The sequence below is a fragment of the Egretta garzetta genome, unplaced genomic scaffold (genome assembly GCF_000687185.1).
Source record: "Egretta garzetta isolate BGI_Z169 unplaced genomic scaffold, ASM68718v1 scaffold9, whole genome shotgun sequence".
NCBI classification, from domain to species: Eukaryota; Metazoa; Chordata; class Aves; order Pelecaniformes; family Ardeidae; genus Egretta; species Egretta garzetta.
Window position 1 is genome coordinate 4037425 of NW_009260763.1, and position 25770 is coordinate 4063194.

Consider the following 25770-nt stretch of genomic DNA (forward strand, 5'->3'; position numbering starts at 1 on the left):
ACTACACTTTGGTTTGCACCATGGAGAGTGTGAACTGGGGTCCACTAATGTGTTCCAGTTAAAAACAGGCATTCGTTTTACCAGATCAGATTAGAGCTAGTCTGAAGGTACCATGAAATACCTGGAGTTCAGGCCCACAGCATTAACTTTTTCACTCTAAATCTGTTCCTATTGGACCATACCATGTACTAATGAAGACAGAGCCATGAAGGGCAGTTCCCTGCCTTTGACTGTATGAACCTGATTTTATTAAAATCTTCTAGAGAGCATTTCAATTTTAGAAAATACACATGAATGCTCATATTTTAAATCATCCTAAGGTTTCCCTTATACAGTTTACTGTTAAAGTCTCTGAAAGAAAAAGAATTGTAGTTATCATGGTTATTATGGTGTAGACTGTGCACAAGACAGGCATGTGTTATGGACAGGATGGGAGACTGATGATGAGATATACAATAAACCCTTCAATCCAGATGCTGTAAGATACAGTACAGCAGCCGAGCCATTAAACAAGGCATTATCCAAGCCATTTATTTTAAAAAGCTTCCTACAAAGTTCCCTTGTTAACAATGCCACTCTGCCCACTGGACCATCAGTTTCCACAGCAGGCAGGTCTTCTCCTCACCCTGTGCCTGAAGGCTTAGCCCTGACAGTCCTAAACCTACGCACAGGTTCCGCCAGCCCCTTGCTTCCACCTGCATCTGCAGGACCTGCTGAAAAGCCCCAGCTTGGGCTGCTCCTGGGACATCCCTGCCCCTTCTCCCATCATGGGTGCTCTGCGCAGTCAGAGACAGTTTTGCTCTCACAGTTGCACCTTGCCTCGCACGTTTGCGAGCAGAGATAATCCAAGTCAGAGATGCGCTTCTTCCAGAGAGAACCTCCTTACTGGAGAAATGCCAGGGGCATTTCTGCTAGGTAGCAAAATGGAGCCCTCTCTTTCAAAAAGGACCATCCTGGTGGAAAGAAAGTTTTTGGGCTACCTCTTTCATACCTCTTTCACAAAGCACTATAAAAAATCCCAAATATCTCTAACGTTCAATCACATTCAGCTCACTGGATTATTTCTCAAGTTGGTAAAAGTCACCTTGGATTGTCCCCATATGTAAAATCAGCAACTTACCAGATAGTGGAACTCTCTCACTGGCTTGTTGCTTGCAATGCTCAGCTCAAAAGGCTTCCCAGCCTAGGAAGAGCATACAATTCATATGGATAAGAATGGGAACCTGAGGAGTAACTTGAAGAGTTATCTTGGCAAGTTTTGTCTCACACTATACCTTTATGTCTTGGCTCTTTGTTTTAACCTGGAGATAGGTCTGGCTGGGGGAGCTGAACACATCATAAACACCTATGTCGGTCCTACTGCTGAGGAACTCTGCCTGCGAGACAATGCAAAACAAAGCCCTTAACTAAACAGCAAAATCTGCATGATGTTCACATATATGGTACTGTTTACAAGAGCATGGTAGCCTTAATGGCAACGCAGGATCACTTCATTGCTTGTTTTGGGTATGTTTTGTTTTTTCCCTTGCTATCTTGGTGCAATTATTAGATCACATTTAGACAGGATCCATCACTTTCTTTCCTGCTCTAACATGAATGTGAGGTAAGGAAAATAACAGTAGGTGATGCATCAGCTGTTGCAGATGGCAGGAACAGCATATCGTCGATCACAGCCTGCTCAATTTGGTGTGTTGCTGCTCCAAGGCAACATATTATAAAGCAATACCTGAACTCTCAGAGTTTTTGTCTCAGACAGGATCGGAAACTCAATATCAATTATTCCATTTTCTGGGACCGTGTAATTGAGGACATGGACTGTCAGGTTTCTCTCTTCTGTTGCCTCATTCTCAAGGTGAGAAAGTGAAGAGTGGTGAAAAAGCAGGTCTGACTGTTGTGCAGTGATCGTGACAAGATTCTGCCTTTCTTCAGGTGTCAGCTGGTTGCTATCAGAACGTGTCACCTTTAGCTAAAAACAAAAAGAAAGAAAACACCCATCAAACAGGGTAGAGCTAAAATGCACAATGCACGACACGTAACAATGTATTTGCACTCACATCACATCATATCAAAAAACCAAGGGTATTCTGAGATTCTCACACATTAATAACTTTATTTTTAATCCCTTGTGAGCACTGCAAGTAGGCAAGTCAGCCAAGAACAAAATAATTCATAACTCCAGGGAGTCAAAAAAGAGCAAAAGCAAAGCAGATGGAACTGAAAGGTGACCAGCCTTTCAGCTCTCCCCATTACTCTTCTTGTTGAAAATGCTTGTCTCTCAGCCAATTTATACATATCCTACCTACAGCCTGAATATTTAATTTTATCACTGGTATCTCACCACCACAACAAAGGACAACCTAACATCACATCATGTGCAGGAAAATGTGTCAGATGAGCAGAGATCGTGACGAGTCTGATGTCTTTACAGATTCATTGAATGAGCTGAAGAAAAGACTTAAGACAGGCCCAAAATTGGCAGTCTGCAACTTCTTCACTCCAGCATCCGTCAATGAGCACTACAACTTACATCAGCCTTTATTCCCACATTCAAGCAGATTCTCATCCATAGTAAAACCATCCTCCTTCTGCATTACACACTCCAAAAAGTCAACTTCTACATTTAAAAGCACCAAACTAATGTTTCCCTTTTCTTTTTCAATCCAGATGTCTGTCACTCCATTATCTCTCCTCCTCTGCCATTATTTTCCTATCCTCTTTCTGTATAGCATATGCAGATCTCCACTTACTAGTAATAGCAGCAGTTCTTCCTTCACACTCCTCTGCCAGCTGCAAGCATTGCTAAATGCCTCAGCTACCTCTCACTCAGCTCATCTTTGAAAGAGGAGGAAGAAGCAGGTCAGAGCTGGAGTCAAACTGGGATGCTGGCAAGGAAAATGAAAAGGACGAAAACCAGAGACCCAAATGATCAGACTAGCTATGGCTTGAGCCAATCTACTCTGAAAGTGTATATTCAGCCTATTTTATTGGTATTTAGGTCTGTTTTCTATACAGGCTTGAGAACTGTAAAGTTGATTCCTCTTTTCAAGCAGAATTCAGTTATGCAACATGCAACCTCTGCTAAATGTAGAAATACTGAACGCAGACTATGGGCAGCATGAAGAACATGAAATACTCCTATGAGAGGACTGCAGCTGCTATGAGAAAGACAGGACAGAAGGCAGAATAGACACTTTCACTTGAAAACAATGTGGTTTGATGAGTTTTACTGAATTTTTTAACAGCTGCTTAATTATATGTATATGCATTATATAAAGTATGTATTTGTGTGTATGTATATATATACTTCCATAAACAAATATTAATAGGAGGACTGGGACTCAATAACTACTCTATTTTTAAAAGCACAGTCACTTAATGGAAAACAATCAGCCAGAACCTGAAAAGATTTCTCTTCCACAAGAATGCTGACAAACTACACTCAAATATATCCTGCCAACACTACAGCATTCCCTGCTGCTTTATCCTTTTCTAGAGCAAATGCCTCTAAGCTTAGTATTTGCCAATATGGATCACAAAAAAAGAGGTAATTTGAAAACAAGTCTTTGAATTATGCTTAAAAATCTGAGGCAAACTGGCATCTAAGGCACAATACAGTAGAGTAGTCACATTTGATATGCACAGATCATAATGAAACAAAAGAACTTACAGTAGCTATGAAGTTCAGAGAAGGTTTTATAACTCTAGAGTAGTCCATAAATTCAATAAAATAGTCACTTTGTTTTGGAAATATGATGGTACTTGAATTTTGGGAGATTCCTGTTGAATAATTGTATGTGTTTAGACAACATGCTTTTAACATGCATATTTCTTTAGCAGCAATACTATTTACTGTCCATGATTTTTAAATAACTCTATCATATTTTTCACCATTTCCACTCCTATAGCTCTTCATCCTTCCAGCTAAGGCTAAGTAAAAAGGTAGTATACATACTATGTACATGAGGCAGTGTCTTCCTCAACACTAAAAAAGCCATACCACGTACTGCTCTACTCCATGCAGTCTACATCAGAATGACACAAGGAAGGAACTTACGAATCCCAAATCAGCCAGCTTCACCTTGCCGGGGTTTCTACAGAAAGTCTGTAATGAAACCTAGTTTCTGGGACAGGCAAAAATTTTGTACAAATTACTTTTTTTTTCTAATATGCAAGGTGCAGCGGAACATGAACTCACAAAAAGGTTCAGTTTGCAAACCAGCTAATCTGGAAGAGGGTAGACAGTGGACACCATGGGGCCAGAGAACTCCTTATACTGATGTGGTCTACAAACAAACAAGTAAGGTAAGTTTATGATTAAACTTAAGTTTGTAAGACTCAGGCTAATGCTAGAAATCCTTCATGCCTGTTATTCTCATCAAAAGTGATCAGTCATTGACTTTAAGCCCCCATCTGAACATATTTCTTGGTTATTTAATAAATCATTTAGTGTAGAACTGTATTCAGCTGAGTTAACAACTGGTTAAACTATTTAATATCTAAGCAAGCAACAGTTTAGATAATACATTTTTTCAGATAATACATTTGCATGTAGATGGTTCATCCTGCCAGCAGCACACGATGCTTTTCTAGCTCCCCAAGCCCTTCCACATAGTGCTAAGCCCTTCCAGCATCACCTACCCTTTGGGTTTCTCTCAAACAACATCACACAGTCACATACCTGTGAGCAACTCAGTGACCACCGCAATAATTTCTATTGGCTCTGTGTAATCACTGTCACCTTGGTGCCATGACTGATCAGTGTTCAAGTTTTGCAACATAAGTTTGTTACAGGTTACATTCACAGATCCATTTATCTGCAATGAAGGAAAAAAAAAAATGTTTAGCCAGCAAAGCCAAGGACACCTTTCCACCTACAACAGCTTTTTTCTGGTTAAGTCCTGTAGCTCTCCCCACATACAAGTTCTGGAGTGTCAACACCAGAAAATTCTGAATGCTGACCTTTATTTTTTGCTTTCAGTAACCATTTTTATTAAATCTGGTAGAAGTTCATTACTCTTCAGAGTCAACAATGCCTTATGAAGAAAGTTACTGTTTTTTCTTTCTAATATCTAGAATTATCCACTTCTACATGGTCACAGCAGTGGTGCCTGTGCATTACAGAAAAATATAATGAACAGGTCCCTGTTGGAGGAGAGGGATACACCCTATCCAACATCTCTGAGCTCAGAGTTTCTGTAGGCTAAGTGCGGTTGAAGGCACTGAAGTCAGCCAACTGCTGAAGTTAGCCAAGAGAACATGACAGGCACACCATTTAGCAGAAACTGAACCTGATTTAAACATAGCCCACAGCTCAAAAGTAAAATGCCTGATCTTGCAAAAGGATGACATGAAGTTATCACTACTTTTAAGTCTTCAGATCAAAACTGCATGCCTTTTTAAATGTCATGCTCCAGTAACTCCAATGTAATTACTAGGCAATTAGTAGGCAAAATGCTTTGATCTCTACCATGCTAGCATTCCACCTAGACAACTGCAGTGGTCTCCTCTGGCCTTATAACACAGGGCTGAGTGTGTAGGGGCACACATGGGGGCCAGGGAGTGTTCCTGGGCATGGGTCCTCCATCACCTACTCTGCTACAGTGGCTCCTGGAAGTATTTTCTACCTGGGCCAACTAACACTCTTCAAAATAACTTCCAGACACAGTTCAAGGGGCCACAGCAGCCAAGTATCATTACCGACAAGCAGTCTGAATGTAGACACTTTACTCTGGAAATTAAAGAGAGTTTAACACTATCCATGCAAGTCACTCCATAGAGCATGACAGCTGAACTGGACACTTGAGAATGGTCCTGGGAATATTTACCCTACAAAAGGAGACACAGGCTTTAAGTCTACAATGCTAAAAACTGCTAAAGATGTCTCACCTCCATTGTTGTTGTTATATTTCTCTTGTTTGTCCAGTAAGAGACAGAAAGGCAAGTGACTGTTACAGTTCCCTTTACTGGCTTTCCATATGTGTACCTGAAACACATCAGTCAAAGTCAAACAACGCACTGCCTCCAGGGCTTGGGCTGCTGAAGAGCTCTCAAGGCAAAAGATTCTACTAAAATATTTTTCCCTGGTCTCAGAGATGGCTGGAACCCATTGTACTTTGAGTTTTCAATACTGAGACCAGTTTATCAACACTAAAGTCAGAAGCCCAAAACCTGGAGAAGATAAAAAGTGCTTCTCTTTCCTGCACACAAGCTCTATAAAACTATTACTATTATCATGGGCTGTACAATGTAGGAAAATTAACTATATTAAGCTAAGCTGGAAGCAAGTTATTGAATAAAACACCAGTGTAGCATCGTAACTAATACGCAGTAGAGTAAAAACAGGACATGGGAAGTGCAAGTGTTTTGTTTCCCAAATGCTGCTAACACAAAATGAGAGATCTCAAGATAATTGTACTCAAATTATTTAGTAATCACAGTCCAAAGAAATCATGGCATTATTACATGGCAAACATAATTTGCAGCTGTGGCAAATCCGAAAACTGTAACATACTCACTTCTCAGAATGCTGCTAGCAACCTGCAGTCAGTGGGCAGTAATAAAATAAAAATTTTGCATAAATGTTTTCAAGTCATACATAAGAGAAACCAGGACATTATCAGATTCAGACAGAGAAAGAGGAGGGGGAACCCAAAATCATTCTAGTCCATCAGTAAGTAATACATTCAGGTGTGATAACTTTAAGTACTTTAAAATCATTATGGATTTGATTGGCAGCCACTTAATAAATATCAAAGCTGAAAAGCAGAAAGAAAGGATAGTCAGAGTAGTTACAAGAAGATTTCTACAAGACTGTCATGCACCTGAACTCAGTCTTTCCAAGCAGACCTAATTACAGTAATAAGATGCCATTAACCTTGAAATGATACTGTCATTGGGTAGCATCCCTGTACTTAATCTAATAATACTCCAGACATGAGAAAGGAGAAGGGTTTTATGACATCTACAAGTGTAAGGGACATATAAACTCTTCACATACAGAGGCATTATATATATAAAAGAGTCACCAGGAATGAAGTAATTCCCTATAAATAATTATGACATATCAGTAAAACTTTGGCACTGCTGGGATTCAATCTCTGACAATTCACTGGTGTCCAAGTCTGGATTTATTGCAGCAGACAGGTACACCTTTAAATACCTTATGAGTATACCTAATGAAGGCGACAAGTACCCTGTGGAAGACCAAAACAACTTAGGAAACCAAATTCATATTGGCATATAATGGATTCCAAAACCAAACAGAATTGGGAAAAAAATTGCTTCTTATAAGAAACCTAGATGGTTTATAGTATCAGGTTGTATTGCCTCTAGGGATAGAAGCTTCTTCTCAAAAGTCCAAACATTAAATTAAATAGCCTGTTAAACAATCATTTTGCATTTCAATTACAAATGGAGTGTTTGCTTAGAAGGTACGTATTTTATGGTATTAATTAACCCACAAAAGACCTTTAATTTCAGATCTTCTGGAATGGATCTACCAGGTAGCTCTAACTGGCTCTCCTCTTCCCAAAATAAAATTTATTTGTTTGAGATTAATGCATACTAAATCTTTTGTCTAGATACTTGTTCGGCTGAAAAATAAAATATTATTTACATGATAGTTTACAGTGAAGTCTCTTCTGAACTTCTCAAGAGTTTTTAATTCTTCACCCATTTACAGGTAGAGGTATTTTGATAGGCAGGAGAAGCCTATACTTCAAATCCACAACATGGATAAATTGGACCAAGAAGGATGTGCACAGAAGTTTGCATAATTTTCCAAATGGTCTAACAAAATATAGTTACTCTACCTACAGACCTTGACATGCTAAGTTGGAGAGCATCATAAAAGAGCCATAAAACCAAAAAAATGCCTCAAAATATACATTATAAGCAAAACACTCAAGAAATTTTCTGAATAAGGTAGCTAAAAATATCTTGGCTATAGTGTAGACCAGACCAAAAATCTAATGAGAAGTCTGAAGATCTATCTAACATTGTTACAACAAAATCCAGCAACTAGAAATGGATGCTAGCAAACTAATTTTGACTAGGAGGCACTTCTTCAGCATTCTAAATATAAGTTTTCACTTTGACACTTAGACACCCACAATAATCTTCTTAAGAGTGAGGGTGAGAATGGTATCAATGATTTACTTACTTTGCAGTGACAACACCAGTTACGTCTTCCTCTCTCAAAGAGTAATACAACGGTGTTGTTATCATAACATCAAATTTTGGTAAAACTAACAAAAAAAAATACAGAAAGCATTAAATTCACATAAGAAATAATATTATATTTTTCTTTTTTTAAGTAATAATGGTAGAACATATAATACGATATAAGGCAAGATACATTTTTAACCCAACCCAATGCATGCCCCAGACTAAGACTTCTTGCTGAAAGAAGAAAAACAAGCATCGTAAGAGCAGCCTGCGCACAAGCTTGTAAGACTGAAATATAAAACGTTTAGCTTATTCAGCCTTTACAGAATCATCAGCAAGCTTCATGATCAGACGTTATACAGATATTTTGGGATGAACACATTGCCTGCATGATCCTGGAAAAACAGGGGCAATAACTGCATCTCATAGGCTTAAGATAAGCATTTTAAAGATTGCATCACATCCAGACACTACAGTAGTAGGTCATTAAAACTACCAAAGATAAAGGGCAGCTGATATGATGATGTTTTTCCCAGAACACAGAGTCAGTCTCACAGAAGAAAGAGAAGAGGAAATTAGGCTTTCTGGAGTATTCAAAAGGCTCGTGCTAGCCAAGGGAACTTAGTCTAAACCAATGGAGAATCAACTACCAACTCTGGTCACTACTAAATGCCCTTAAGTTACACTTACCATATTCCATCACTTTAAATCTTTGATAATGAACTTGACCCTATTGAAAAAAAATCATGAGAAAATATATATAACTGTGGTTAGATTAGCAAGTTTAACATACCTTCTAGGCCAAATCCCACCCATATTCAAGTTAAATTACAATTTCTGGCATGATGTGATTTTAGTCATGGCTCAGGCATTATCAGCTCCTGTTATGAAGCTCAGTGCTGTATATTGGCACCACAGAAGGACACAGAAGCTCACATGCTGCAGATTCTAAGTACAGGTAATGAAAAGCTTGTGGATCTTCTGATCTTCAGACATCTACATACGGCTGGTTTCTGTATAAAAAACCAAATTTCTGAGCTAGCTAGCATAAAACTACCTAGCATAAGTACTCACAGTCATCATGATGAACCATGACCTGCCAGCAGTATCTTGACTAGCTTATTTAAAATTAACTCAAGTATCTCTATACAAAAAAGAAGCTCCTACAGTGTCTATCTAAAGGACAAGACCATTTCAAAAAAAGCATATATAATCTTAAGGTTCTTCATTTACTCAAAAGGCAGCTAAAATTTTGTTCCAGTCTACAGTGCACACTTACTTCAGCAGAGCTACTCTTGGGTTATATCTTCCTGTCTTGTTTATTTGTTAGTTAAAAATCAATGGAAGACATAAACATCTATACAATATATTGTTACTTGTGTTCTCCTCTATTTTCCTGTTTTTTTCTAATTTTTTCACTTATTTCCTGATTTTCCTCAGGACAGTATCTGAAAGCATATTCTGGCATTTCTTTAAGATGTGGTACCTCAGGCCATATATGGCACATCATTGGGAAATGAATTTTAAAGGGTTTTTTTTCACTCTCTGAACATTAAAAATTCAGCAGCTATTTCTGTTCTTCAGTACAGTGACAGTTGACCAAAAAGTCATGGTAGTCAACCACATAAATTTTACTTTTTGTTGTCCTACTCAATTGTTTTTCCTTGCTAAAGTGTGAGTAATTCAAGTTGCACCAGGGAAGGTTTAGATTGGACATTAGGAAAAATTTTTTCACCAAAAGGGTTGTTAAGTATTGGAATGGGCTGCCTAGGGAAGTGGTTGAGTCACCATCCCTGAAGGTACGTAAAAGATGAGTAGACGTGGTGCTTAGGGACATGGTTTAGTGGTGGACTTGGCAAGTGTTAGGCTTGTGGGTGGACTTGATGATCTTAAAGGTCTTTTCCAACCTAAATGATTCTGTGATTCTATGATTCTGACCAAGCACGTACGTCATTTGTCTGCAGACATATACCCTCATTCAATGATTTTTTTACAGCTTCATACCAAAAGCTGCCATCAGCAGGGAAATGGCAAGAGGTGATTTACCAGCAGCACCTAGAAGTGGAGCTCTGAATCTCAGCTGATCTGCTTGACACAGGGATTACACTGGCACAGTGATTTTCCAAGAGGCAAATCTGAGCTCAGCTGGACTGGAAGAATGGGCTGGGAAACTGAAGGAGTTTCCACTTGCCAAAGTACAAGGGAGAGGCTCCTTTTGAAAGCCTATTTTGCCTCTTCACTTACGAGTCTTCTGGAAAATAGGGGAAAGACCAAGAAAGAGAACGGTCTGGCACTAGGAGGTGGCTATTTTGAAAGGTTAATATCACCAGCTGCTGCTCAATTGCATGATGAGGTTATCTTGCTGTGGAGCTCAGAATTCTGATTACTTTGATTATTCCTGAGAACAGTGATACCACCACAAGTTATCATATGTGCTGGAGTATCTCAGTGAACATGGTTTGAAATGTGGGGCAAAGGAGACTGAATATGGATAACCAATTGTCAGGTAGCATCAAGATACATTGGATGGGAACGAGGGTCTGTGGTAACTCCTGAGGGAAAAACCCTAGGACCAGGATCCAAGCTGGAAACAATTATGACTGCTCTCTCTTACCTGATCAATGATTTGCAATTAGGCATCTCAGACCAAGTCCTCTATACTTACACTTTTCCCAGCAAAAGACTTCTAGCGAAGTAAAAATCAGATTGCTACCAATTTCATGATTAGCTCACTGATCACCAAAATAACTGCCGTATTTACATTCCTAGGTTTGAAAAGATACATGCAAAATCTGCCATTTTCCCAACATTTGTGCAGATCATAAACCTTACAACACAAAATGCTACAGCACTGACACGCACTCCACAATCAGATTACTATCAGGTAGTCTTAGGAACAGGTATCTTGGGAAAATGACCTGTAGTGAATTTCTCTCATGTCCATTTCTCTGTATATCCTTTATTTCCAGTGTTAAGCATATACACGTCACCCTTGCCATTCAGCAAACCATGAACAGAACATTACCCCAGCTGGCAGGATGAAAAAGCATCTCCCATGAAAATGAAGTTTTGTTTCACATTACCTTAGAAGTCAAAAAAAAAAAAATTAAAAGCTAAAGGAGAACTGTAAGCAGTAGAAAACAAAGATCAAAGTGAGACCAGCGCTCTTGGCAGCACCTTCTGTAGAATGACCACCTTTATGACAGAAAGCAAGCCACGCTTCACAGTGCAGGGAAAGGACAGACCCTACTAGGTCATCTTGACGATTTGACCACCAGGCCAGATTTCCCACTAACACATGCTGTTCAGCGAAACTGGTTTGGAATAGGACAAGTAACAGCACTTCAACCACTCCGCATCATTTTAGTTCCTCAGGGCAGGGCTGTCTCTCTGGCAAATATTCAAATATTGCAGAGTGGAAGTTGTTAAACCAGTTTCCAGGAGTGGTGGCTTTGGAGACAAGCAGTTAGTTACATATACAACCCAAGAGATCTATTAATTTTTTTTAAGACAGGAAAATAACACCATGCCTATTCCACTTGTTTCCGGCGCTGCTTTATTCCAGTACAGTTTTTGTCTTCCATGCCTTCTCCTGCTTCTTAAATACACTCACCCTTCCAGATTATTAGCATTTTGCTCGAAATCAGCATTTCTCAAACTGCAAAACGTTTGTTACATTCTGTGCACATTGCCCAGAGTATTGAGAAAACAGTGCCAAAAAGAGATCCATATAAGTATTCTGAGATCATGAGGCTTATGGAGCCTTTCTGCAGCTGAGCCTTAGATGCTGTGGATCCTGACATCTATGAATCACTAACAACTACAGTCCAGATTTTGCTCAGCTGTGATGAACCAGTCCTGTTTGAAGTCATTGGAGTGAGATCACAGGAATTGTTCCCCCGAATTTTTTTCTCCTTCTTTGACAATCAGAAGTCCCTGCAACGAATCTGGTCTAGGTCCATTTTCTTATTTGTTTCTGACATTTATGTGTGTCCCCAAGTTATAGCATCAGGAAGGACTCTGGGTGTGGACTCAGGGCTTTGCCCTGAAAAAGCGTGGTGCTGGCACCGGCCGTATTCCCACGGCTATGCCGCCATCTCATGGCTCATGTCAGAAAAAGTCTTCTGCTTCTGCCTCCTTGCAGCTAAACAAACCAGATTTTTATCTAGACAGAATTAAGAGAAGCACCTCATGATCACTTTCCTGCTTATATTCACATGCAGGAAATAAACCCCCAAATAAAATTCTGTATGTATTCCCAAACTTCTGTTCAAATCCACCAGCATGGTCTCCAGAAACTAAGCAGAGTCCCACCAACACCACCAACAATAGTATTCACACTATCAGATCCTGATTATACATCAGTGCTCATTTGCAAACTACCCAATACACAACCAGGTCCAAAGGTTTTATGTACAGTCCAATTTTGAAGGAGGGTGACACTTTTCTTATGTAATGATATAACCTGGAACTCAGTGGATCAAATGTGAAACCTGTAGCTGACCTAGCAGTAGAAAGTCACAGAATTCACTGTGGATACACTGTAACAGACACAAAACCTCAAAAGTTAAAAAGTTCAAAGCGTAAATTATATAATCAATCAACCCCAGCTGATTTTGAAAGTTGCTTTATAGATGAAGCTTTTAAAAAAAAAAATAATACTCTTCAAAAGAATTTTAGAAAGCCCTCGTTGCACCTGAAACATTACTACTCTTCAATATTTGATCATAAATTTCCAAGTAACAACTTCCATAAATTAGATTACAAAATGCCTTACAACTAGGAACAACTTCTGGTCGGAGATGCTTACTACTGAAACTCAGCAACTAAAAGCCTTTCAGCACCAAGGCTCCACAACAGGAAATATATGATATCCAACTAAAATACAAGGTGGAGACTTGGGAACCAGACTGTAATTGCTCTGTCTTGAGTTTTCTTGGAACAGCTGTACTAACACCTGAACTCTTATTAAAAAGTACTACAGGATGTTTAACAGCAGCAAGCCGCCAGAACCTGATTTAAAACAGGATTCAGAGGCAGTACTTCCAGGAATCCAACTCGGTACACTTGGGAACTGATCTGTAACCACTGGAAGGGAAATGCTATTTACTGATTTAACGACACTCTTTAAAGACAAGAGGGAAACTTGAGATAGAAAGGCTGGACAGCTGGAATATTTAACTAGAAAGCTCAGGTCGTGGCATCAGGATAGCTAAGTCATGCGGAGATCAGCCTGGGTTTGCCATCTGAAGGTGTTCCTAAAGCCTGAGTAGATCCATAAGCTGCGCTGGATCCCACGTGGGCCCAGGGCTAGCAGTACTAGTTAAGGATAGGTAGGCGTATCTATTAAAAATGCCAGACATATACTAGGTATTCTTTAGCAGTAAATCCAAGTTCTCAGCAACCTCTGTTATCAGGAAGGGATTGGTGAATCCACACAACTTTATACATGGATCCAGAGTCGGGCCACAAAAATGATCCGAGGGCTGGAGCACCTCTCCTGTGAGGACAGGCTGAGAGAGTTGGGCTTTTTCAGCCTGGAGAAGAGAAGGCTGCAGGGAGACCTGATTGCGGCCTTTCAGTACCTAAATGGGGCCTATAGGAAAGATGGGGAAAATCTTTTTAGTAGGGCCAGCTGTGACAGGACAAGGGGTAATGGTTTTAAACTAAACCAGGGTAGGTTTAGACTGGATATAAGGAAGAAATTCTTTACAATGAGGGTGGTAAAACACTGGAAGGGGTTGCCCAGAGAGGTAGTGGAGGCCCCATCCCTGGAAACATTCAAGACCAGGTTGGATGGGGCTCTGAGCAACCTGATCTAGTCAGCACTGTCCCTGCTGACTGCAGGGGGTTTGGACTGGATGACCTCTAAAGGTCCTTTCCAACCCAAAACTTTCTATGATTCTATATGACATGGAAAAAAAATGTACCCTCCTTGGACAGTGGAACAGCTACAGAACAGGGAGGAATATCCAGGCAATAGCTAGGAATATCCACTCAGAGTGATCCGGCCACCCAGCAGCTTTCACTGAACACCAACTAAATCTCTACCACATCACCTACATACAGACAACCACTCGTCTTAAACCTCAAACTGAATCCCATCCCACAGGACCTTGCATTTCATGGCATAGTCTCACTTGTAACCAAGAGAATCAAAAAGGTTTTCCCACCGGAAAAGTTATTTTCTTTTATTCTGCAAGATTTCTTGCAAGTTTCATTAATCCAGTTGTATGACATGCTATCAGAAAAATAACAGTCTACGAGACAACCCACTAGACAGACCTAGTGTAATATTGCGAATATTGCAATAGTTACTTAATATATTCTGCATACTGTGGCACTGCAGGCATGTGGCAGAAAAGGCAAGTGTGGCGTTGCAGGCACATTGCAGAGAAGTCAGGGACCCCCAGTTCCTGCACAAGCACCATCAGGGTGATCCCATTGCTATTTATCCCTTTTCTCATTGGTCCCAAACCAAAGTCTCCACACCTGCAGATCCTACAGGTCAGCTGCCACACCTGCAGATCCTATCCTTATCCTCCACACCTGAAGATCCTATACTTACTCCCACAACAGCACACAACAGCCTTATCCAATGTAAGATGCTGTGTGGGCACATGCTATAGAAATAATGCATATTGCTTTGTAATTATATTCTTTTAACGTAGAATTTGAAAATTAAAGCAAAGCAAGTGTGAATGATAGAGGAAAAGCAGTCTGAAAGTAAACAACATAAGCTTCTGTGTGTGGGGCTTGGGTTTGCTGTTTTATTCCCACAGGGTAAGAACTGTAAGAATAGCCAGGTTTTTCTGGACCTCAAAGCCTACAACTCTTTTTTGTATAAAATACCATTCTTTTTCTCCTCTATTTTAATTTTAAGTTCAAAGAGTTTAATGACAGAAGGAATCATTTAGCCTGACCTGCTTTTATCCCAGGTTTGGTTACTCAAGTATTCAGCTACTCAAGGAACCTGCATTACTATAATGCGTCTTCCAAAAAGGCAACCACTCCTGATGCTAAAGCATTGAGTAACAGAGAAGCCCTCTCTCCCCCCTTTTTTTTTTTTTTGTTCCAGTGATTACGAGCCTCGCTGACGAAAGACATATCTATGCCAAAGAGAATTGGTTTGGCTTCGATTTCTCTTAGTTGGTTCATACTATGCCTTTCTCCACTAGATTAAAAAGCCTTTTAAAACCTATAACAGGACTCACAATAAATCCAGTGATTCATTTCACCCTTTGATATAAAGTCAACAGATGGGACTTCTGCAGTCTCCCACCATGGAGCTTTCTTCCCCAGCTCCATCCACAAATTCTGTCATCAGTTTATATTGGAAACACCCTGGGTGTCAACTGCCCAAAAATCAACCCACCCTTCTTTGACAGACTTTACATATATTGCTGGTTTTCATTAGGAATTTGTACAATGGAAACACCCTGGGTGAGTGTCAATTGCCCCCAAATCAACCCACCCTTCTTTGACAGACTTCACATATGTTGCTGGTTTTCATCAGGATTTTGTACAATGAAAAGTCTTTACAAAAACGTTACATCGGTAAATCTACCTTATTAACCAAATCCACAATAGCCTTGAAGAATTTAATTCTTTATCAGTGGAACCCCAAATCATCTTTGTCATGTTTTTTCTCGTGTCAGATGACAGGTCTAGAGTTTCCCATGTCACCTCACTCACTCTTTTCTGTTAAGGACGTTCATCTTCCGCTGGTCTTCTCAAGTCTCCCCACACTGACGTTCACTTAACCAAACAGAACCATCATCCCTATTAAATGCTTCCATCTCTGCCACATAATTACTGTTTCCTCATGTTACTGGGCTCTGCCACCTCTGGATTTTCTTTTGTTCCTAGCAAACTTTAAAAACTCTTTCATACTTTTATTAACAATCAAGTTTTCCTTGAGACCTTCAGATTTCACATAAATATGCAAGAGTTCAGACTTTTATATTGATCTCTATCTCCTACTTCCCCTTTTATCCACTTATTAAATGCAGTGTGTCTTAAATATTAACCGTTTCCTCTGTCAATGAAAAAAAGAATCTCATTTCCTTTCTGCCCAAGTTTACCTTTTCCCAACAGAGCATTTTGTTAAATGTACCAAAAGCATTTTGCAGTACTTTCCACCTTGAACTGTCTCCTGTAATGATGGTGAATAGAGGAAGATACCCTGGAGTGATGGGCAATATCCCAGCCCCTGGATATTCCTCATGCTGCTGAAGCATTTATAGCTCTATTAGTAACCCCAAATGCTGCATTCAATCATAGAATCATAGAATCATTTTGGTTGGAAAAGACCTTTAAGTCTCAATGCTGAAACCCTAAACTTTAAAGATGTAATAGTAAGGAAAACAAGATGTTCCTAATAAAATATGGGAAAGATAACCCAGGAAAAAAAAAAAAAAGCGGGCACCCCGGTAGATCTAACATGAAGGCCAATGTCCAGTCTTTGGCAGCAGCCAAGGTTCAACACCTGGAGAACTGCATCAACCAGGATAGCCAGCAGCAACACTGTGTTGGCCAGAGCCTCAGGGCTTCAGGGCTTTCCAGTTAACAGTTCTCAATGGACTGCGCTTCTGTGAATTTGTCCAGACATTTTTTGATTCCACCTGTGTTTTCAGTATTCACAACACCCGCCAGTGCTGTGCTTTACCCTTCAGTTATGCTGTTTTAATTGCTTTGAAATTGCTCTTTACCTCTGTCACCTGGTGCCCTCTAGCTATGCATTGCAAGACACAGTGAAAAACATGTTCCCGATTTGCCTTCTCCCTGACTTGAGAGACATTCCGACCCTGTGATATGTTTTCCATGCTCATTAACCTTCTGGAGCACACACTAGATGGCTAATATTTAGAATACCATCTCCTACAGGATAATAACATTTCACTTCACTTGTCTGTTTTCTCACAGCTGTTTCATTAGCCCAGATGAATCTAAGGCATTTTTCTTTCAATTTTACAACTATTTTTTTTTTGCTTTTCTTTTTGGTTTTGTTTCAGGAGGGAGTGGCACTCATACTCAGATCCTGAGAACAGCTGCTGCAGTTCCTTCAGCTGTGTCCTCCTGACTTAAGGATTACTCAAGACTTTGCAGAAAGCCCCAGCAAATTTCCCAAATGCTTTTTTCACCTGGCAAGCCAGCTGTTGAAGGAGCCAACCACTGCCACCAGCTTTTGTCCCCATGTCTGAGCCACGCTTCCCCACCTCCTGAGAAGCAGCTGTGAGCGGGACTGTGCTGCCAACCAGATCAGTGAGCTGGTCTGGGTTAGGCAAAGAAAAACACAGAGATGCTTTTCAGTCTGGGTCACTTTCCCAGTGCGCTTTAGATCTCAGCCTTACTACAGCTGCCTCAGTGTGACTTGAGAAGCTCTTGAGCAGCAGTGCAGGGATGGGAAGGAGCGGCCATGGACAGGGACAAGGGCAGGAAAAACTTAAAACATCCTTCCCATCAAAGACAATAGTAACGACTCCACACCTGCATGAGAAAGTGTTCAAAAAACCCAGTCGTGACACCCAGTTTCAGCACCACCCTCACCTACCTCAGCCTATAGAGATCTATCAAGCATGTAACTGGCATTGGTATTACTCCCAAGTAATACATGATCACATGAGTTTTTCTGCTTTCTACCCCATCATCTCCCTTACTAGGGAACATTAAGCAGTCCTGTTTGCACTTGCTCAATGTCTCTGAATGGCCACTGCAAGCCAAGTCGGAAATGCAGTTCCCAAATTACAGGCATTTAAAGCAGGCTGAATAAACCAGACACACAGAGTTTTGGACAGCCAAACCTCCAGCTATTTTTGCAACATGTTCCACGGTGTGTGAGGAGTGTACAGCTTAAAGGATTGGACTGATAGAGCTATTACCAATAGCAAGGTGCAAACTAGATCATACCAGTTTTGTTATGCAATAGTTCTGCTTTACTATTCGTCCTTTCTATTTTGCGTAGTTATTTTTTCCTCACTAGCTCCTCAGTCACTGGGAATTGCTGAAACACCCCTAAAATTAGGCAGAGATTTGTAAATGACGGTCTTTGATTCCACACCCCTTGAGACAGTGACTGGCGGCACAGCAGGGCACAATGAACTTCTGTATATTCACTTACAAAATAAACATAAGGGCATTTCACTTAAAAAAAAAAATCAGTACTCCCTAATTTCTTTCTTTTATATTAATATTAAAAACCCTCACTTTTTAAATAACGTGTATTTTAGAATCAAAACACAGACCGTAGGATAAAATACATATGCTTTTTTTTATGTCTTTCCTTATAAAACTGTATACTACTGAAAGTCTTGTGAAGTTTGCATAGAGTTTGCCATGGGGGAAGGATTTCCTCTTCTCATGGCCCATGCTTATTTCACCAAAGTAAACAGTTTTATTCACATCTATCAGGAGAAATGAAATCTCTCTGTGATCTGGCAATGTTAATACTCACATTCACTTCCACCTCTATGGACCAGTCTCCTAGTGGAGGGTTGGCAGATAACTGAAATTTTTTGGAAACTACGCCCAAATCACCCTCCTCCATCAACCACTGCTGAATCAATTTCCTCCGAGGGTCCTAGGAGAAAAGTCAGGCTGCATGTTAAATGCGAGTGGTCTTGCTAGCAAGATTTATGTAGCTATATATATGATCTTTATTTGTCACATAAAGTTGGAACATACGATAAATTACAAAGTTTAACTAGGTTCCTGTGGATACTTACTCGGATATATATATTCAGAGATGCTTTGTAAGGTTTGAGATCAGGATAGAAGGTGACAATCCGAAACATCACATCTTGTCCCGCTTTATACATAGATTTATCAGTCTGGATGAACACAGAGATGCTCTTTGACATGTACATCAAGCTGGTACGGTTAGAGAAGATGCGCTGGCCGTCAGCATGGCCTTCCACCAGTAATTCATAATTCCCAGCAGCACTGTTCAAAGGCAGCTAAAAAGAAAATAGTGACTCTCTGTTAACTACCCAAAATATTCTTGAAGATATTATTATTCCAAAAGCACTTGACATAAAAATCTGACATATTCCTGAAGTTGTCAACTAATGTAAACTCTTAAAAAGAGAAAGAGTATTTCAGGCCTTTAAAGTGTCATTTCAACAATTAGCTGAAAATGCATTAGCAGAAGCAACTTTTCAACTTATTTGCATCTAATTTTCAGTAGTAATCAGGTTTTCAACAATGTAAGTATCCATGTATTCATATGCTGTTCAGAGAGGCACACACGCACACATTGTACTGTCTCTTTTCTTTTCACAGTTATTTAGAAATTTCTTGGGTTTGATTTTGGGGGCTAATTCTTTTCTGACTTCACCACCTTTCGGTAATGAATTTTCCAAAAATAAAACAGCTGAAGAAGCTATAGGCAGGCAAGATGAGCAGGACAGTAAGAAAACCTTGGACTTATTTTTACAAGCTGTAGCTTCATGTCCTATGGGGTAGAAAAGTCAAATTCAGAATGAAGATCCCATGAGGTGAGGTACTTTCTTCAAAAGAAACCTCACTGATTCTGTCTCATTTCAGTTTAATGAGTCATAATTACAGCACATATTGCAACTCATCTAGAAAGCAGAATAATTATTCTTTCCAAAATATTAAGGAATAAATAGAAAAGAAATTTTATATAGTTAACTTATTTAGGACAGACATCTGAAGGCCCCTTCAGTGCTGGCAGTAAACACAGACAAACATCACTGGCAAGGAAATTCAGACCACGGAAGATCAGAGTTAACCATGCACAGGTCTCTCTCTCTGTCTCTCCAGTGGATAGAGGAAATCAAGAGCTCATAATTCAGACGCATCAGTTCATTTCCTAAAGTTAGGTGGGAGGAATCCCAGCCACAGGGGCCAAAAGGCCCGAAGCGGACCTGCTGCAGCTCATGGGAATTTCACCTCGAGCAGAGCCTACACAGACAACGAATGACCCCAGGGACATCCCAGCCAAGATGCTGGCTTCTATACCACCATCTGCTTAGGAGTGTCTCTTTGAAGAAGGAAAAGGGCTTTAACACAACACACAGCTGGTTCCAACAAGTAGCCCTGCTAAAAAGCTTAAGAGTCACATGCTTCTGTTTGCAGTTACAACAGTAAATCTGGAGTAAAACCTGTGAAGTCAGGACAACTAAAACAGACAGGCTTGCATTTTTCAGCATAATGTATGGAAATGAAGCATTCTTCTTGCACTGGTAATGAAAATTACAGCTGTTAAGTCACCAGGCACGACACGTCAAAAGCATCCTACCAAGCTCTATAATGAAGGGCTGTTGTGCTGTCAAAACTCATTTTAAAAGCACACAGCGAGGTAACGGAAATTCCCAAACAGGGAAGAATGTCACAGGGTGACAAATGAGGTAGATGCAAATGTCTGCATTGAATACATTTCCTTCTCTGTGTTTACCTATAAAGAGGAATCAACTACAATTTCATCCCTCTCTGTTGACTTTCTGTTTTTAAAAACAAGCCAGGAAAAAAAAAAAATCAGGACGGGGAAAAATAAACAGGCTCTATTTTTCACCCATGAGCAGGCATATGATGACACAAGAAGAAGAGATTCCCCCTTTAAAATCTGGGCTTACATAACTAAATTTTAGGTGCAAAGCACCACATTGAAATAGATTCTGCGTTTTCTTCAACTGCAGGTTTTTGTATACACATTGCCAAGAACATATGATTCACATATTTCAACACTCTCCAACTTCCATGCCAAGTATTCTGGAATATATTAAATAGGAGGAACAGCCTTACTTACTGCATCTGTCAAATATGACCTCAAAATTAATTCACTTATGAATATTACCACTTATTAAAGAACGTGTATTCCCTAAAAAGCGGACACAATTCCCTACAAGTCCAGGAAACATTATAAACATTCAATATCAAAATGGGGGGGAAATAAGCCTGTTTTGTCTCACCATATCAGTGAATTGTGCTCTTACAGCATTATTTCAACATACTTGCAAGGATCATCTTTGACTTCTTCTTTCAAAGTCTATAAAAGCCATTTAGAGACCTCATGTATTTTTCTGCATCTTTTTCCTATCATGATTAATGATAGATAGCGTGGGTTGCTCCCTTAATTTTTACACTTTTTGTATTTCAAAAGACCTTTCCTTCCTGCAACACGGAGACAAAACCACCTACTGTACCTTTCTTGATGTAAAAACCACAGGCAATGAAGTCGGCATTGCCACGGCAGTTTATTAGGACAGCTGAGGTGCAAGGTAACCCACCTTCTGGTTCACACATCTACGCTAACAGAAACTGCACTAACACAACACTGCCAGAAGGTCGGTGCTGCACTAATGGTCACTATTTCGTTCAGCCCCACCAGCTCCTTCTCTAAACCGTTGTTTCTCAATCCAAATATGAGCAAGGCTGCTTTTAACAGTAGGCAGTAGGAACTTGCTCAGAAAATATTTTACCTTAGTCAACTCATCCCCCAAGTAAATGGTATTACTATCCCCATTTTGGCACTCCTAACGTAAGAAAGAAAAAGGCCATCTCATGTACTTCTCTGGACCACACCAGCCACTGTCACGAGCACCTCAGACAAGGAAGCTACTGTTTCCTCTGGAAAAAATGATGGCTGAAACCAGAAACTCATTACCCACCTTCTGCTACCAGCCAACCACACTTTGCGCAAAACAGAAGTCTACCATGGCTACAGGAATGAAAAAAACATCTTACTCTTAGAAAATGAGTCAGTTTTCATCTCTTCAGATAGTGGCAAATTCATCCCGCCTAGTTTTAGGTGCTTGAACACTTGAAGACCTGGCCAGATTATATTAGGGATTTGTTAAATTAATCTTTTTTTAAAAAAACTGAATTTTCTATGTTTGCTAATTTACAGTTCATTCAGATGCATTTCAACCCAGTAGTCTTCACAATGTCAAGCTCCTCATTGCCACCGATTATCCATCTGTCAAACATTTCCACGCTATTTCATCAGATGTACAGTTAATTGAGATCAGAATTTGACCCACTGGATTTAGGGATACTCAGACTTACAGATGTTTAAAAAAATAAAGACTTTGGTAAAACTTTGTTCCTGACACAAATACATAATTCTTTAGATCAGGTTTTCAAGACAAACATCCAGAATTATAAATTCAGGATTCATACTCAACACATGATTCGATATTACATATTTTTGTTGACAAGCTAGCTTATATATTTTCACTGAATGTGCATTTCCAAATCCTTAAGAAGACTGCGTATAAGTACACTTTTATTTTAATGTTTCTCAATTATTGCTTTGCACAATTCCTTCAGCTCTAATTAGCCCTCATGGTGTGTCTGAAATAGAGACGTAGGCATCAGCCAGTCAAAAAAACCACAAAGCAAAGTTCTGGGTTCAAGTTTTATGATAGCTTGTGCTGATGCTGGAAATCAGCTCCCAAATCCTGTAATTACTTGTAACAAGCTGCAGAGCACTTGATCTGAAAACTCCTTGGCTTACTGGTCAGTAAATACACTCATCTGAGAATGAAAATGAGAATCTGAGAAAATAGCTAGAATCACATACAAAATATATCATCGCACCGGCACCGACTGACAAAAAATTACAGAGAGTCAACATTTTCTGAGGAAGGAGGAAGGGAAAGAAATACTTACTACTGGAAGAACAAGAGTCCCAAAGGAATCTGAATAAAAAAAGAAATACCACACTGTCAGAAATCTTATAAAAACTTAACAAAACATCAACATTATCAGGTTAATTAGAAGAGCAGTGTTCCTCCCCCATTCCCACACTGCCTGTAATACCCATCGGACAACCAAACTCCCTTGATGTGGCTACCCTGGAGCTCAGGGCACATGGACCATCCAGCCAACACACATGCAATGGCTGCAACCGGCTGGCCGGCATGCACACGCTTATCGGCCAGCTGACTGCTGCCAAACACCATTTGGACATGAAACTAAAAAGTGTACAGCCTGAAGCAACTGCTGTATGAGTCAGGACTGACATACTGTATTTATACTTCATTCAACATCTTATTCCCTGCATTTATTCCTCCCAAGCCCTGTCAAGGCCACAGTCGGCCACCATTAGGTTACGGGGTAAGGTGCTCATCTACACAGACAGATGAAGGAGCACGAAGGAAGGATGGCAGGTGGGGGAACCCAAATAACACCCATCCCCATCCCACAGGAGCACTCAGCTCATCACACACCCGTCACCGTAAGCCCAGAGGCACACCAGCAGGGGGGAACCCCAATGCCCCAATCAGAGACGCGATCCCCCCAACATCAGGCTACCAGATTCAGCAACCCCCTAACAATCACCACCATCCCAAATCTGCTAAAAGAAACAGCCAGAGCAAAACAGCCCAGAAAAACTGAAATGCAGTTAATGCATTAATATGCAGGTATTATATGCATAATGCATAAATGCAACCAATTAAATAATGGTCTGAGGGTGCCGACGATGTCCCAGCTGGGAGCTACCTGAACAAGGAGGGTATGGTTTGGCACTGCTGTCCTAGAACAACTCCCCTCTCGGGTACCACTGTCCTAAGACCAAAGCATCCCTCTGCTTCTGCGAAGAAGTTGATTCTGCAACTCCTTCACATTAGAGAAACCCAGACTACCTTGTATTAATCTCCTCTGCAGTTTAGTAGGCGACTATTTTTTGTAGTCATTTTTATCAAGATTAACAACTTTTCTAGAAGGAATAAAAGAGGAGAAGACTTTAAACTACACATTATCAGAGAAAGTCAAAATGACAAAAAAAAAGCCTTAATTCTGGCCATTCCTTCTTGTGGTAATCTCCTACCTGGTGGTTTCACTGCGACAAAACAAAGCCCGCAATGTGGCAGTATGCCTATGCCGAGCCATTACCTCTACAACAACCTAAAGCTGCTTCTTCTCTGGGCACCAGCTCTCAGCCTCCTCTTCACCAGATACGTCACTCCATCCCTTCCTCCCTTACGTGGTTGATTCCCTCAATCCAGGAATCAGTCTACAGCAACATTACTTCTCTATTTGGTGGGGACTGACGTCCATGTTCTGCACTTGAACATCTTCCTTTACATCCACTGAAACACCTTTACAATCTATTCAGTGCTCTCCTCCACCCAAGTTATTATTTTCCATTGATTCTGCAGCTCAGATAAAGGCTAAAATTTTCAAAATGGTGCACAGGATCTACCACCTTTAAGCAAAGGAGCACCGAGAATTAACATGCATTACATCACTATGGGAATAAGTAACCAACATATGTGGGTTAATATAGCTTATTATTTTAACTATTTTAGATAATGTGGCCTCAAATATTTTCAGAATTCAAATCAATGTGCTATTAAGCTTCTGGATATCATTACATCATGGAGCCATTAGTGCCACAGCTTTTATTTTAATTGTGTAGTGTATTTTAAAATTGAAAGAATAGAATAGAATAGAACAGAACAGAACAGAACAGAACAGAGTATTTCAGCCGGAAGGGACCTACAGTGATCACCTAGTCCAACTGCCTCACCACTTCAGGGCTCACCAAAAGTTAAAGCATGTTATTAAGGGCATTGTCCAAATGTCTCATAAACACTGACAGGCTTGGGGCATCGACCACCTCTCTAGGAAGCCTAGTCCAGGGTTTGACCACCCTGTCAGTAAAGAAACACTTCCTAATGTCAAGTCTAAGCCTCCCCTGGTGCAGCTTTGTACCATTCCCACACATCCTATCAATGGATATCAGGGAGAAGAGCTCAGCACCTCCCTCTCCACTTCCCCTCCTCAGGAAGCTGTAGAGACCAATGAGGTTGCCCCTCAGCCTCCTTTTCTCCAAGCTAGACAAGCCCAAAATCCTCAGCCACCCCTCAGAGGCCATTCCTTCCAGCCCTGTCACCAGCTTTGTTGCCCTCCTCTGGATGCATTCAAGGACCTTCACAGCCTTCTTAGACTGTGGGGCCCAGAACCCCAGGTTTGCCCTCTTGGCTGCCAGGGCATGCTACTGACTCATATTGACTCATATTTCTTTTGCTGATTCCATTCGGTTAGAACTTTTAAATATATCCCCAAAAAAGCAATGGGTTTATACTTACCTTTTACTCATTTGTTTCATGGAGTAAGCAAATAATTTTCATTATTTATTTAATTCATGTCCTTCTTGATCCTGGACATAAAAGCATTCCAAGATGAAGCAATCACTTGACCTTTGCACTCCAATAAATGCTAATTTTAAAAGTCAAGGAATCCTTTCCTTTGACAGTGGCAAACAGAAGCAAGTCTCAATGGACTGAACACAGGTTGTCCTGGCCGCTGCCAGAGCACTAAAGGAAAAATCCCATCCAGCATGTACCAGCTATTCAAATTATAACCGGGGTTAAACCAAATGACTCACATCCCACAAATGAAGTTTGTGGGTAGCGCACTATTTCATTCTGGTATTCAAAAGCTTAACGGGGATGGGTGGCATCGGGCCCTAAGCAACGCAGTTCTTTCCATGTGTTTATGCTATTGTTAGAGCCACAATTTTTTTTCCTATCATCCCCCTCTTCTCTTCACTCAAGAAACAGCCCATGCAGTCGCTGACTCTGAGAAACCCCACCGGCCTTGGAGGTTTTCCAGCCAGGAGTCTCAGGCAAA

General features: G+C 40.3%; 1 protein-coding gene across 1 annotated transcript in view; it reads right to left on the minus strand.

Moving 5' to 3' along the window:
* The window catches only part of CD109 (CD109 molecule), a 96203-nt gene that overhangs the window by 38811 nt on the left and 31622 nt on the right, over positions 1-25770 (minus strand). The window contains 11 exon segments of the mRNA XM_035901500.1: positions 1121-1183; positions 1275-1376; positions 1727-1966; positions 3668-3777; positions 4679-4814; positions 5887-5983; positions 8162-8246; positions 8857-8896; positions 18620-18745; positions 18891-19121; positions 22801-22831. Coding sequence (XP_035757393.1) covers positions 1121-1183; positions 1275-1376; positions 1727-1966; positions 3668-3777; positions 4679-4814; positions 5887-5983; positions 8162-8246; positions 8857-8896; positions 18620-18745; positions 18891-19121; positions 22801-22831 — 1261 coding nt within the window.